The sequence below is a fragment of the Polyodon spathula genome, chromosome 4 (assembly GCF_017654505.1).
Source record: "Polyodon spathula isolate WHYD16114869_AA chromosome 4, ASM1765450v1, whole genome shotgun sequence".
Taxonomy (NCBI): domain Eukaryota; kingdom Metazoa; phylum Chordata; class Actinopteri; order Acipenseriformes; family Polyodontidae; genus Polyodon; species Polyodon spathula.
In genome coordinates this window covers 88862843-88879096 of record NC_054537.1, presented here as the reverse complement: position 1 = coordinate 88879096, position 16254 = coordinate 88862843, and the positions used below count along the sequence as shown (strand labels likewise).

Here is a 16254-nt window from a genome sequence, read left to right as displayed (position 1 = left end):
TTACATTACAGAATGTTGCGACACTGCACTTGCATGAATACATCTCAGAAATAACTACTTGCAATGACACAATGTCTGATCGCCATTTAATAATAAAAATAGAAAGCAAATATATTTATCCTGATATTTTCCTGGAAATATTTAAACAACATCTCAAACAAATAATTATACAAAGCCCACTTTAAAACATGCTATTAATCTTCATTTTATTTAAACCATGACATTAAAATTATGTAAAATTCATGAGAAATGAATGGAAATCTTATTGCCTGAAATTGACTCCCTCACACTTTTTTTGGAAAATTGCTGCACAGCAAGCATTCAGGCTAATTAATGAAAGCACGTCAATTATTAATAGCTTTATTTATGTCACATAAGCATCCTAAGGGCCTGATTTAAAAATGTAGCACTACCTAAATATATATCAACATGTTCTAACTCATGGCATGACAGTATAAACAGTGGGAAAATAAACTTAGTGCATATTTAAAGTGTCATCTTGGTCATGCTGTAGGTACATTTCTTATTTTTGCCAAACAGGCTTTTTTTAAGCCCAAATAAAATATTTGACAGGTTTAGTTTTTTCAGCTAATTTATTGTGCTTGAATAGTTGTTTTGTCTATAACAAACAACAAAAAAACAAAACAAAGCTTGTCAGGGATCCCAAATGCCCTGTAGATAGTGCTGACCTTTCAATCTTGCATATCTGTAATTTCAGCTTTTGTAATGAAGGACAGCTGACTCTCGATGGGCCAAAAGTAAGGCACCCGAGCCCGGATTGGGCCCGCGGGCCGCCAGTTGAATAACACTGCTATATTCTGTCTTCATTTCACTAATGACAAATGATTACTTTGCTTTACAATATTTAACTTCCTCTTCTGCTAGGAGAAACCATGTTAGCTTATTTTGCTATGTAATGTCGATTTGATAGTCAGACAGGAAAAGAAGCTATCACTGCATCACCAATTAACACACTTCTTTCATTACTAAAGCAGAAACTGGACTTAAGGCTATTACCACTGAACCAATTAGCACACTTCCTTCAGTTTTGGGCTATTAACAACAACTTAAGATATCACTGAGCTACCATTATGTGCATTGCCTTCAAGATAGGTCAATGCCCATGCAATCTTGTCCTTTACAATAAATCTCTTTGGGAAATGATTTGAGCAGGCATTATTTTACCCAATTTTTTTTTTGCATTTCAGGACATTTTTACTTTTAAACCAAACAATCACCAGGGGTATGTTTTTCACAGATGACCAATTCATATCAATGAAAGTATAAGGAAAAGGCTTCCATAGTCAGTGCCATTACAGTAGGGTTTTCAGAGAGGAATTATAATGAATTTACATTTACTTTTAAATGCAAAGAAATGCTTCCACAGCAAGTGTTGTTACATGGAGTGATTGTGGGCCATTGTAAATCATTACATTTAAACTAGCAATTACTCTACAGTAAGTAGAGTATTTAAAAATATTAGGATATGTGATGAGGTACCCCTGCACCTGGGTGTATTTTTGGTTTATTTTGCATAGTTTGGGTATCATGGGGGAGTTAATGTATATTGGTAGGCTATCTGAGCACGGGATATGGGTTTGTGTGTGTGTGTGTGTGGAATAGTCTAAAAAACATGTGGGAATGTGGCTGGAGCTGTGAATTGAATAAATTATTAAATGATTAATTAGGGCTGCAGCCACTGGTGTAGAAACAGGGTGATCACGGGTGAGAAAGAGGTTAGTGTGTTCGGAGGTAGAACAAAGAAAGCAAAGCAGAGCTTAAATATAAACAATTGCTATGCATTCTGGTTATACACCAGCATGATACTTGTTTGGTTTTGTTTCGGTGTCTGTTTTGTTTGTCCATTTGTTTTGGCCACTATGCCGTTTTGTTTTGTTTAAAACTACTATTTCATAAAGAAATGAGCACATTTGCATCTCACACCGCAGTACTTGCCTTTGTTGTAGGTTACTTCTTCCAGGTATGACGTCGCCACACAAGCCATCGTGCGACAGGCTACTATCACATAAACTGATGCTATCATCGTACTACTTTGAAAACTGCAGCAATAGTTTAGTTCTATGACAAGTTTTAAGGAGCTTGGAATTTTATAGTGGCACACTATATTAGTCATAGTATTGATCAAAAACCACCAAAAAAGTTTGCATACAGTATGTTCTAAAAATACATAATTGAAGTAGTTTGTTAGGAGAGCCCACCAGTTGAGGGACATTGTTCCATGTCTAAAGAAGAAAGTAGAAATGCTCGCACCACTCTCCCTTCAACTGTTGATATGACTCAAATGTCAGTGTATGCTAGAGATGAATCAGTTTTCTGACATTTACATTGGCTGTAAACAGTCGCCTAAAAACAATAATGACTCGGTACCATTTATTCCAAGATAACATATCTCTTTGATCTTTTCCACAGAATGTAAAGGATGATGGGCAGCATGTGTGGCGGCTGAAACACTTCAACAAGCCTGCCTACTGTAATCTCTGTTTAAACATGCTGATTGGAGTGGGGAAGCAAGGCCTTTGCTGTTCTTGTGAGTATGAGAGGACACAAACTAGCTAAGACAATATAGTTGATGACTCCAATGCAAAAAGAATACAATGCATATATGTAAAATATGATACTGCTGTGTAAAATAATTGAGCCATAATATTTTCCCTATTACATTTCATGTAGCTGATATGACTTAAAAACTAGTTTTATAGATTGACTGAACTGAGAATGATGTTAACAAGTAACCTCAAAAGAAGTAATTCACAATTTGTTTGCAAATCCAATTTGAAGCCTATTTTGTTTATTGTGTAATTCGGACACTATTTGACAGAACAAAACAAAAAGAACAGGAAAACTGACAAAACTTGCTTCAACACCGAACAATTATTATACTGTCTCTATTCTGAAAAACTTCTGTTTTAAAAATGTCTGCTTACTTGTTTTATTTCACACTTTTAAACTATCAATGCTTTAGAACTGACAGCAGTGTACTTGATGGTGGCAATGATTTTGTACCCACTGGTTGGTATCTCATTTAGGAACTTAATAGGTATATTGTTTCTTATACTGTATATTTAATCTTCTTTCCTAGTTTGCAAGTACACAGTTCATGAGAGATGTGTGGCCCGTGCTCCTTTATCCTGTATAAAGACTTATGTCAAGTCCAAAAAAAACATGGAAGTAAGTAAATCATGTATGTTTTAATACTTCAGTGTGAGTAATATATATATATATATATATATATATATATTATATTATCAGATATATATATAATATATATACACCATATGTGTGTGTGTATATATCAGGGTTGTGTTGGGGGGGTTGCTGCATTTACAGTTAGTATAATGGATTTTCTTATATTTTCATGTTTAACATTTTTGTTTACCTTAAATATATGCTGTGTTTATATAATATGTGGTAGACATCTCCGAGGTAGTACTTACAGGAAGTTTTGACTTACCCCTTCGTCAATTAACATGTTATTAAAGCTTGAATTTACTTTAAATGCCATTATTTTACAAATAACACTAGCAGAGTGATATCGTTTCATTTGTTTTTGTGATGCGGTTGCAAACATTCTAAGGGCATATACTAGGGATTATGTCCCTCTAGCTCAGCTAATCCGAGTGCAGGGAATCTCTTCAATGAAGTACGTACAAAATACAGTCTTCTATTATAATAACATTGCCTGTGAGCTTTTCTACAAAATGTGCACAAAACAGCGTTTATAAAACAAACTTCAAAGATATCTGAAATAAAAACTGAAAAGCAGGCCTAAAATGTAGTGAATTGTTTTTTTTTTTTGTTTTTTTATGGAACGATGGATGAGCTACTGGGATATACAGTAATCCTTGATTTGTAGGAGATGCTTCTTATTAATACATTGTTCAGTGCAGCACAGTAGCAATGTTATGGTGTGTGTGTGTGTATATATATATATATATATATATATATATATATATATATATATATATATATATATATATACACACACACACACACACACCATAACATTGCTACTGTGCTGCATTGAACAATATATATATATATATATATATATATATATATATATATATATATATATATATATATATATATATATATATATATATTATTGACTGGGCTTAATGTTATGGTGCATCAACAGTCTTAATATTTGTGGATGAGAACAGTATTTTATTTGTGTGTAAAAGCAAGCAGCTAAAAGAAATGATCGCCGTTTTAATGTACACTTTAAGACGCACACTTCTGTAGCTATGTGTGTCACTGCATGCTAAATAAACAATGGTGGCTGAATATGCCAAGTCATTAGCATTATTGATGATTATTGAGGTCCACAATTCTGCAGTTTTTACTTAGTTACTGAGAAAAGGTAATTGTGACAAATGAATCTTAATTATGAATGCACTGCAGCTCATATATTAAGTGAAAGAAACAACCTGAATGCTAGATTTGTTTTTGTATTTCATATTTGTATAATTAAAGTTGATTGATGTAGAAATTATTACCATTCAATATTGATCCACTGCTATCTTGGATAGCAGACCATTCACCTTTCATTTTACGTGGAAGTATGGGAGTGCCTAATAAGCTACGTAACCAAAAGAGCCCTGGGACGCCTTAAATCGCAAGTGTGAATATGGTCTTGGTTGTATAATAACTGCATGTTAAAGCATCGTCTCTCACTGTAAACCGCCTGTTGAAAGTGGAAGGCACGACTGAGCAGCTGCCCCAGTGCACTAAGTCTGTACTGAAATAAACGTATAGGAGTCATTTAAAAGGGTTGTGTGTTATTTACAACATATCAAAATAAGATTATTACTGTAAATGCATGAGTGCCCTGATGATCCAAACTGCCACAGAGAAATATATAATGAAATGTCGAAATAATCTGCCAGCTTTCTATACTGAGCATCAAAAGAAACATCACTTATATTTGAGTATCAAAAGAAACTTATAACTTGTATTTGGATAAAATTCACTAAATGTGATTGACAAATGTTTTAGAGCAGGTGCAGTGATTTTATTTTGCTGGTTAAAAATTGATATTTTACTGTTAAAAGTTATGGGGGGACAGGGGATACTGTGAAAGTCACAGGCTAGTAGAATGTGTGGCCACCGTTGGAAGCAGCAGCTCTGACATGCGTGCTTTGCACCAGTTTTCGGATGTTGTCTTGTGAAATCTTGGCCCATTCCTCTTGTAGTGCCTGGATAAGCATTTATCTGTTCAATGGTCTCCCAGTTTGTGACCTGTCATTGACAGGGTGTGTCTGGTTTGAAATTTCTGGCTGTGAGCACCAAAGAAGGCAAGCTACAGTACACTGCCCTAGTCCGGCGTCCAACGTGTTGATTGCACAAAGGCGCTGCTCTCTTGACACAGTGGCATATTGGTGTTTTTCTTTATTGATTTTATGCAAGCTGGCAATTCAATAGCCCAAATCACTCCATATCCAGTGTCCAATCGACTGTCTTACTAATTAGGTGATTAAGTGCATATGCTTCAGTCATAGTCACTCAAGCGTGTCATGGTCAAGGATGAATGATCGAGTGATTAAAAAGAAACCAAAAATATTTTGTCAATGTCCATCATTTCTATACCTTTTTTTTTTTAAATAAACGTTTTATAATAGTAATGTTTCTTTTGATGCTCAGTATATTTTTATCCATGAATCAGACCCAGCCAATGTGAGTGATAAAAAATATCTTGTATACTTGCAAGACATTAGGAAAAAATAAAATGGGTAACAATGGCAAAAATGTATTTTATTACCAATGTTTTGTACACTCATTTTATAGAGAAGCTCATAAGCAACGTTATTATAATGGAGGACTATATTTTGGAAAGTGTTCATTTGAGTGCTAAAAAAAAGATACATAACAAAGGAAATATATTACACAAATCTTAAAAAGAGGGTACAAAATAAGAATTAGAGACATAGTTAAGAAAAGTGGAAAAACTAAAAAGAGATGACCTACTAGATTATAAAAATAGATAAAAAGGTCAGATGAGTCCCATTAGTAATGACTTACTCTAAACTTGTGCCTAATATTTCTAAGATAGTTTGGAAACACTTGCAGAGTCTACATAATTAAAATGAAAAAAAAAAAAAAATTTAAACCCCCAGTTGTAGCATTCAGAAGAGAAGCTAATTTAGTTGATATTTTAGTTCACAGTAAACATAAGAATAATTGACAGAATAGGTTCTACAAATACTTGACTAGCACATGTAAAGTGTGCAAATACTTGGACAAAAGTACAAATATAATTAAACATAAACATATCCACTAAAAACTAATACCTACTGTAAAAATAGCAATGTTGTTTTTGGACTAGCCTGTGAAATGTGATGAAAATAAAATATGATTAACTAGAACAAAGTATTAGAACAGCTAAAAGTAGACAATGCAACATACAGAATAAAAAAAAGTAAATGGATAAATAGACTGAACATGATTATGCCAGCAGGACTCAACAGAAAAGAATGAACTAATTAACGGCAGTAAACATGTAACAGTTAAATAAATACATAAACAAAATTCATTCAAAAAGTTGTGCATGCTGATGCGTTGGGGAGGCAAAATCAAGGCTGATCCTCAGTCAGCATTGCATGATAATATAAATATAAGTTTATATAAAATAATGTTAATTATAAATTAATACAAATTTAAAGATAGAAGTAAAAATGATGTCACAATATAAAAAACACCATTACATCATTTTATCTCCAGGTACCAATATGGAGGATTTATGTAAACTATACACTAATACATTTGAGTATGTGTATATATATCATATAGATATAATATATATATATATATATATATATATATATATATATATATATATATATATATATATATATATATTATATACACACACACACACACATATACATATACACACACATATTCATTAAGTTGAATAAATTAAATAAGGATGAAAATGGTTGTTGCAAACATTTTGACCCTTTTTTACCCCAGAAAATTTCAACTCATTTTATATAATTTTTGGTTATGAATAGTTTAGTTTCATAAAATTTGATTTTTCATATTTGTTCCAGTTAGTACGATACAACACGCCTTTAGTCTACAGAAGTTGCAAGACTAACTTAGTATTGTGTTTCAGTATCTTCTAGAAGGTAACAGCACTTACTTTGGGTTTGTTGCAATTGACCCGTAGAGCACTAATTAACACAGTTTTTCTTTAAACAATCCAATACTAAGGCAGGGAAGGTGAATTCCTTTAGCCCTGTAAAACCAAACACATATCTTGCAAAAACTATTTTTTTGTCTTTTTGTCCATTTCCTGGTAGCGTCTACTCCCTTACACTACTATTTTACACAACAACCTGCCCTACACACTCTCACATTCAGGCTGGGCCTACTGTCTTCACTGATCCACCTCTCTAAAGCAGCATTTATTTTGTTCTTTTATAGGGTGTGGCCAGGGGAAATTGACTTAAATAATTCAATTCCCATCTGACCACATTCCACACTTTTCTAATTAACTAAATAAAGCAATTTATCAATTCAACACTAACATATGTTTGTGTAAAAGCAGCCATCTTGACCCCAGGCTGTTCCTCTACATGTTTACATGTACCATCTTGGTATTCTGTTCTCATTAACTTGCATAGACTGAAGCCTCACGCTATACTCTACTATTGCATGCACTAAATGCTTCTTGGACAGTTCAACAATAAATATATGTCAACGTTTTATATAAATTGTGATGCCAAGCCTCTTTGACATTGTATAATTACTGTATGACACCGTTTAGAATTCTCCAGTCTCCACTATAGCTAAAATGTTAATATTTCACATTCACAATGCTGGGAAGCAGGTTGCAAACTTAGCAAGAAAATAAAGCAAGTGCTCATGAACTGAATAATGTCTATAATGTACTTTCATTTATCCTTTTAAAGGTGATGCATCATTTTTGGGTTGAAGGAAATTGTCCAGTAAAGTGTGACAAGTGCCATAAAACCCTGAAATGTTATCAAGGTCTAACTGGACTTCACTGTGTTTGGTGCCAAATAACTGTAAGTATGTAAAATGATAAATTGCAATAATTTAATTAGTATCTAATTTAAAATGAAGTAACTCATACAAGTGTGTGTGTGTGTGTGTGTGTGTGTGTGTGTGTGTGTGTATATGTATATATGTGTGTGTATATATATATATATATATATATATATATATATATATATATATCCCAATGTAAATTTATAATTTCTAGAAATTTCTCAAAAACAAAGAAGGTTCGGAAAAATCTTTTGTAGCTAGAGTTTTGCTTTTGTGGATGAGGAAAAAAGTTACAAGAAGTAGATGTCTACAATTATTTATTTCAGCATTTTTTTTTTCACAAAACTCCAACAATGCTAATTGAAAAGTATTCATAACCTTTGATGCTATGATAGTATTGTATACAAGGTGCTAGAAATTTCAATATGATAATGCAGAACCTAATTCTAGAAAAGTCTAGAAAATGCTGGATTGTAGGTAAACATGCTTGGAGAGCATAAAAGAGCTAGGCATAGGATGATTGCTGTCATTAACAAGAAGTCAATATGGGAAAACGTAAAAAGCTATCTGAAGATCTTAGCCAGAAAATAATTTATTGTCATAAAGCTGGAGAAGGATACAAGAATATTTCCAAGCATCTGTGTATCCCAATTTCAACTACTGTTTCTATTATCAAGAAGTACAAGACTCATAGTACTGTCACAACGCTCCCTCAGTCTGGAAGAAAGAAGTTTTCTTTCATCAAGAACAAGTAGATGAATTGTGAGGAAGGTTAATAACAATCAGAGATTGACTGCCAAAGATATTCAAAGTGAATTGGCTGCAGGTGGGACTGGGGTTTCCATTTCAATCATAGGTCAAGTATTGCATGGTGAAGGTCTCAGTGGTTGCAGGCCAATAAAAAAGCCACTCTTAGGAAAGCATCACAATGACAATCACTTAGTTTGCAAAACGGCATTTGAATGATGGATATGAGTTCTGGTTAAAGGTTTTGTGGCGTGATGAAACAGAAATTGAGCTATTTGGTCACACTGATAGTCGTTACATTTGGAGAAAGTCTGGTGAGGCGGTCAAAGAAAAGAACACCATACCTACTGTCAAGCATGGAGGTGTTAATGTCCTTCTATGCGACTGCTTTTCCTCTAAATTTAGTTCCAATACATAGTAAAATAGATTCTGTAGCATACCAAAAGATATTAGCCAATCATCTGAAACCCTTCGCTACAAAACTTGTTTTAAAGCGCAAATGGATGTTCCAACACAACAGTGATCCAAAGCACACATCATACTTCAGAATGGTTAAAGAAGAATAAAATCAAGGTTCTGGGAAGGCCTAGTTAAAGTCCGGATCTAAATCCGATTGAGAATCTTATGAGTTGAAGAAGGCTGTGCACAAGAGAAGTTTTGAATGAATTTTAGAATTTGAATGAACTGGAACAATTTTGCGTTGAAGAATGGTCATAAATCACTAAGGAATCATGGCAAAAGCTCATTGACAAATATCCTAATCATTTAAAAAGGTTATTATTGTCTCAACTAGCTTGTAATTTAATTTTCCTTGTCAGGGTATGAATACCTTTGAATTGCCATTTTTTGAGTTTTGCAAAAAAATTACTGAAATAAATCATTTTAGACATCTATTTCTTCTAACTTTTTTTTCCCTCATCCACAAAAGCAAAATTTTTGCTCCAAAAGATTTTTCCTTAATTATTTGTTTGAGAAATTTCTAGAAATTATAAATTTTCATTGTGGTATGTAAACTTTTGACTACAACTGTATGTATGTATGTGTATATATATTGTAAACCTGGCTTCCTGTCTGCGGTTCGTTGCCCCTTTAAAAACGTAGACCCAGACACAAGAGTTGCAGTTTTAGCGCTTTTTTAGGCGCATTTTTAATAATACACACAAAACAAAAATAAACAAAACAAATACCTAGCTCTCACGAGCACTAACTACACACGAACAGGAACCTAAATATATATAATTTACTTATGCTGTATCACCTATATTTAAACAAAATATATAAAGTCATATTTACTATCCAACCTTGCCTCTCTTATTTTCTTGACTGATTCATATATATATATATGCAAAGTTAGTAGAGACTTATCCGAAAAGACTACTGGCTGTAATAGCTGCCAGAGGTGGTTCAACCAAGTATTGACCCAGGGGGATGAATACTTAAATGATGACATTTCAGTTTTTTAATTTTTATTATTTAATTGTTTACTATTTTCTTTCTTTTTTGGGGGGGGGGACTCTGTGAAGAAGAATGTGTGACTCACAAATAAAAATTCCCAATCTAATGCATCAAAATCCCAGGCTGTGAGACTCTTAAATGTGAAAAAAGAGATGGAGGCTGAATACTTTTTATATATTTATATATATTATATATATATATATATATATATATATATATATATATATATATATATATATATATATATATATATATATATACAGCTCTGGAAAAAATTAAGAGACCACTGCAAAATTATCAGTTTCTCTGGTTTTACTATTTATAGGTATGTGTTTGGGTAAAATGAACATTTTTGTTTTATTCTATACACTACTGACAACATTTCTCCCAAATTCCAAATAAAAATATTGTCATTTAGAGCATTTATTTGCAGAAAATGACAACTGGTCAAAATAACAAAAAAGATGCAGTGTTGTCAGACCTCGAATAATGCAAAGAAAATAGGTTCATATTCATTTTTAAACAACACAATACTAATGTTTTAACTTAGGAAGAGTTCAGAAATCAATAGTTGGTGGAATAACCCTGATTTTCAAGCACAGCTTTCATGCGTCTTGGCATGCTCTCCACCAGTCTTTCACATTCATGAATAAAAAACAAATAAAAAACTTTATGCCACTCTTGGCGCAAAAATTCAAGCAGCTCGGCTTTGTTTGATGGCTTGTGACCATTCATCTTCCTCTTGATCACATTTCAGAGGTTTTCAATGGGGTTCAGGTCTGGAGATTGGGCTGCCATGACAGGTTCTTGATCTGGTGGTCCTCCATCCACACCTTGATTGACCTGGCTGTGTGGCATGGAGCATTGTCCTGCTGGAAAAACCAATCCTCAGAGTTGGGGAACATTGTCAGAGCAGAAGGAAGCAAGTTTTCTTCCAGGACAACCTTGTACTTGGCTTGATTCATTCCAAAACTGCCCGATTCCAGCCTTGCTGAAGGATCCCCAGATCATCACTGATCCTCCACCACATTTCACAGTGGGGCGAGACACTGTGGTTTGTAGGCCTCTCCAGGTCTCCGTCTGACCATTAGACGACCAGGTGTTGGGCAAAGCTGAAAATTGGACTCATCTGGGGGTGATTCAGCAAGGTTGGAATCGGGCAGATTTGTCTTTGTGAAGGGCGCATGAGTCAAGCCAAGTACAAGGTTGTCCTGGAAGAAAACTTGCTTCCTTCTGCTCTGACAGTGTTCCCCAACTCTGAGGATTGGTTTTTCCAGCAGGACAATGCTCAATGCCACACAGCCAGGTCAATCAAGGTGTGGATGGAGGACCACCAGATCAAGACCCTGTCATGGTCAGCCCAATCTCCAGACTTGAACCCCATTGAAAACCTCTGGAATGTGATCAAGAGGAAGATGGATGGTCACAAGCCATCAAACAAAGCCGAGCTGCTTGAATTTTTGTGCCAGGAGTGGCATAAAGTCACCCAACATCAATGTGAAAGACTGGTGGAGAGCATGCCAAGACGCATGAAAGCTGTACTTGAAAATCAGGGTTATTCCACCAAATACTGATTTTTGAACTCTTCTTAAGTTAAAACATTAGTATTGTGTTGTTTAAATATGAATATGAACTTATTTTCTTTGCATTATTCGAGGTCTGACAACACTGCATCTTTTTTGTTATTTTGACCAGTTGTCATTTTCTGCAAATAAATGCTCTAAATGACAATATTTTTATTTGGAATTTGGGAGAAATGTTGCCAGTAGTGTATAGAATAAAACAGAAATGTTCATTTTACCCAAACACATACCTATAAATAGTAAAACCAGAGAAACTGATAATTTTGCAGTGGTCTCTTAATTTTTTCCAGAGCTGTATATATATATATATATATATATATATATATATAAATATATATATCTATATATATATATATATATATATATTATATATAAATATTATATATATTATAGTAAGCATTTAGGAATTTCCTTTTTGTAGGGGAGTAGGGATTTCAGGGGCCAAATGCTTTGAAAACAAATTGTGCAACATTGCTTACAGTAAAACAAAGATAACATTTCTTCCTTAGTTTATGATTTCATGACCTTTTCTTATTTTAGTAAATGTTTTTTTTTCTTTAAACAATAGCCACATTTTAGATGAGATAATGCTTTTCATTAAATTAATATAAAGTAATGACACATTTATGTGAACAACCTTCCAAGCCATATTAATACAAACCACCATAAAAATGTTTTCTATGATTTACCTTCAAACAAAAAAATCTTTAATTTATTTTCCTGTTCTTCATAAGGACGAGTGCAATTTGACAAGAGACCTCAGAGATTAATAAGAAGATTAAGCAATTTTTCATAGACAAGCATGCATGTCACAGAGAAGCAGTGCTGCTAATTATCACTGCATTTCAAGCACTTATTGGGATACATTTATTTAATGTTATGTGGCCTGGTGTGCATTAATTATTGTACAAGTAGCCTCGCTGCTGGGGCTGAGAATTAGCATGACGAACGCGACAGATTACCATGTTGTTAAATTAGCTCTGTTAGGCTTTGATATCAGCTAAATCAGCGCCTATTAGATTTTAATTTTTAGTTCAAAGAATATCTCAGTAAACGTTGAAATATCAAGTATTTCTTTCTAGCTTCTGTTTTAAATCATTATACTTATCTACGTTTTTAACCATTTGTTATCCAATGTTTAGATGTCGGTCAAAGTTTTATATAGATTTTTTACTGAAGTGATTTTATATTTCAGACCATGACCATGTAAAGTCATATAGATAAAATGTTGTAATGGAATAATTTACTAGCATCCCATGCCTTTTGGCAGCGTGTACTTAGCCAAACAATGCAACACAATTGTCAGTCAATTTGACATTTGCAATCACTTATTTCCTTCCTCATGCATTTTCTTCATTTATAATATGCCTTTATATAGAAAAGTGTGAATAACAGAAACCCAGTGTGATGCCTGTGTGACACTCAAGCTTAGTTTTCCCAGGCTGTCCATCAAAAGTATTCAGACTCCCTGATAACTTGCGCCTACAAATAACAATTGTATTGAATTGTCTGCCATGACACGATGGCAACTGCTAACCTCTTCACTAGTTAATGTATCCTTCCCCACATCCTGCTGCAGCCAGACAGCACAAGCAGTAGTCAAATTCACATAGAGCACATGCAAACATCATGTATAAGACTGAGGTGCCGTTGGTGGGCTCTCAGTATAGTTCTATTCCATTTTGTTCCATTTGGCTGTGTTTTGAAGCCCACCACAGCTCTATTACAGATACCTCTTTTCATTATTTGAGGATCATTGCAAAACTTCAGACCATGTTAAAATTCTGTTTTATATTTTAAATATGTTTCTGGAAAAAAAAAAAAAAAAAAAAAAACCTCTGCAAGCTGTTGACACATTGTTACTATGTTTACTGTAGCTTCATAACAAGTGTGCTTCGCATGTGAAGCCTGAATGTGATTGTGGACCTCTGAAAGACCACATTCTGCCGCCAACCACTATCTGCCCAGTAGTTCTGGTAAGTTATGAAAAGTAAATGAAATTACTGACTTTACCATTCCCAATTTGCAATAACAAAAACATGATTTTGTCTTTGATAAGATAGAAATCAAACCTCAGTTATAATTTTTACCCTCTCGATAAGTAGCCTTTAGTGAGTTTCAGGTTTTTTTTTTTTTTTTATGGATTTTGTTGTTAATTTAATTTAATAACCTTTTAGCTTGAAAAATGTAATACTAGAAACAGTGAATACGGATGTTTGTTTTTGTTTTGTACTTAATTAACACATTATCAAGTTAATCAAAATTCTGTACCTTAAATATATTGTTAAAAGTTTCTGTAGGAATCATTATAAACTGCTGTTTATTTCTTTATTTTTATTTGGAATCTTTTTTCTGTACATTTTTACCTCGACAATAGTGCTAGTATGCTGTTTTACATTGAAAGGCAAAACTGTTTAGTACAATAATATGAGGTATATATTTTCTCAAGGAGAGACAATCTACTTTAAAAAAAGACAGCAGTCCCCTTCACACAAAACAGTCTGGGGGGAGAGCAAAGATTCAACGAGCCAATTCTGTCACTGTGGACGGTAAAGGACTTCAGGTTTGTTATTCATAAACATTACCCAGTAAAATATATAGGGTTATTTAACTCAAATCACAAGGGTGTTTGGGCCTCGTAAGGATTTGGTTTTCGACATGCAGCATTTAGTGCTAATCAAGAGAAAGAGCAATGTCTAATGGAGTTATCTCCTATTTTGAATAGGCACTGTTTTACCTTCAGAACAGTATAACAATGTACACGGTATGATTCATATTTCACTCTATGTTGATCAAATTGCAAATTCATTTCAAAACACTTATGTGTTAATGTTTAAATAATGTTGACATTCCCAAAACAGGCCATTTTTAAAAACTATGTATAGCTCGATAAAAAAACAATTTGAGTAATAAAGAAATCAACTTCAGCGAGACCTGCTAATTCCACTCTGATAGAACAGATCCACACTGCACAGAGAAGACTATTAATCATATTTAAGAACATTCATCTCAGTTCTTTCTAGCTAACCAGCATAATAATCAGGATTATTATTTATAATTAGAGGAAGTAATAGATCATACATAATCTTTGAATGAGGCTCATTAATTTACCTGGGTCCACAGGGACATCAGACTAAGTTAGTTAGGTGCTTTATCTCTGTCATTGGGAGAATCATTGATTCACATTTGGCTCACAGGAAGGGAACAAACATCTTCACAAATTAAGAATCTTTCTTCTCTAAGTAGTTCATATGTAATTGAGAAAAGAATACAGAGCCGAAGTATGAACTTGAGAACTTGGCCCAATATGTTGCCATATCATTTTCAAATTGAGGGGGACTCCCCCATATAATATATATATATATTTATATATATATATATATATATATATATATTATATATAATGTGGAAAATGTTGACATATCCTTTTCAGAAGCCTTTAATTTTAAAAGAATAAACAGAATAAAATTGGCAATAAACAAACTATGTTATGTGGTTCTTGCTAGTTTTTTTTTTATGTATTTCAGAAAAATGGGGGGAAACTTTGCCTATGTTGCTCAATAGTGGTACATAATGTCAGTATAACAACAATGTTGATTGCTATAATTGCATATGCATATTTTATTTAACATTTCTCCATTTATTTAACTATACATAGTGCATGATATTGATTGTATTTTCTGGAATCTTTGATCTTGCTTTAGATCACTCCAGTTGAAGGAACACACCCCCTTCTGGTTTTTGTGAACCCTAAAAGTGGAGGAAAACAGGGTGACAGGTAAATTTCCATTTTGATATTTGCTGATGTCAGTTTTATCCATATGTTGTATAGGTTAGGACAAAAATGTATGATTTGTGTGCAATGTATAATGACAAGCAACAGATGAGCTACAATGGACAAAAAAAAACCAAAAAAAAAAAACCTTAAGCACTGGAAAAGACACACCTCCACTCAAACAATGCCCCGGGTGCTATGAATTGTTGCAGTTAAGAACATTCCTCCATTTTGTCAGTGGAGATGCAGCATGTGTGTGATTGCATTTGATAATCCTGAAAGACTGACCTGGTCCAGTAATACGCAACATCACTCTTCAATGGCTGTGCTCTGTTGATGTCGTCCTTCTGTTCTTCTGTAAATTCAGCTCTGTTTCTGTTCATTGAACTAATAGGGCTATTACTTAGGAACATTCATTTTCCCTCCTGTATTACTCGTTTCATTTATTAACATTATGGGATCAAAATATGACTAGGTCCAGTTGTTATAATGAAATAGAAATTAGAATGAATTAGTCTTAGTAATGACTACTCCTCAGGGCATTGTTCTGATGACCTTACCTAACCAGACTTTTGAAATTGGTGTGCAACACTATCTATGCATGGACGTAACGTTCTTCCTGCAGTCGCTGAATTTATGATAGTTCACTTTTGTTAT

The 16254-nt window shown here is 33.6% G+C and overlaps 1 protein-coding gene across 1 annotated transcript in view; it reads left to right on the top strand.

Moving 5' to 3' along the window:
- Nucleotides 1–16254, top strand: part of dgkb (diacylglycerol kinase, beta) — a 141197-nt gene that overhangs the window by 48954 nt on the left and 75989 nt on the right. The window contains exons 10-15 of the mRNA XM_041248955.1: nt 2431–2548; nt 3101–3189; nt 7938–8054; nt 13700–13798; nt 14272–14385; nt 15527–15600. Coding sequence (XP_041104889.1) covers nt 2431–2548; nt 3101–3189; nt 7938–8054; nt 13700–13798; nt 14272–14385; nt 15527–15600 — 611 coding nt within the window. The remainder of the gene's footprint in view (nt 1–2430; nt 2549–3100; nt 3190–7937; nt 8055–13699; nt 13799–14271; nt 14386–15526; nt 15601–16254) is intronic.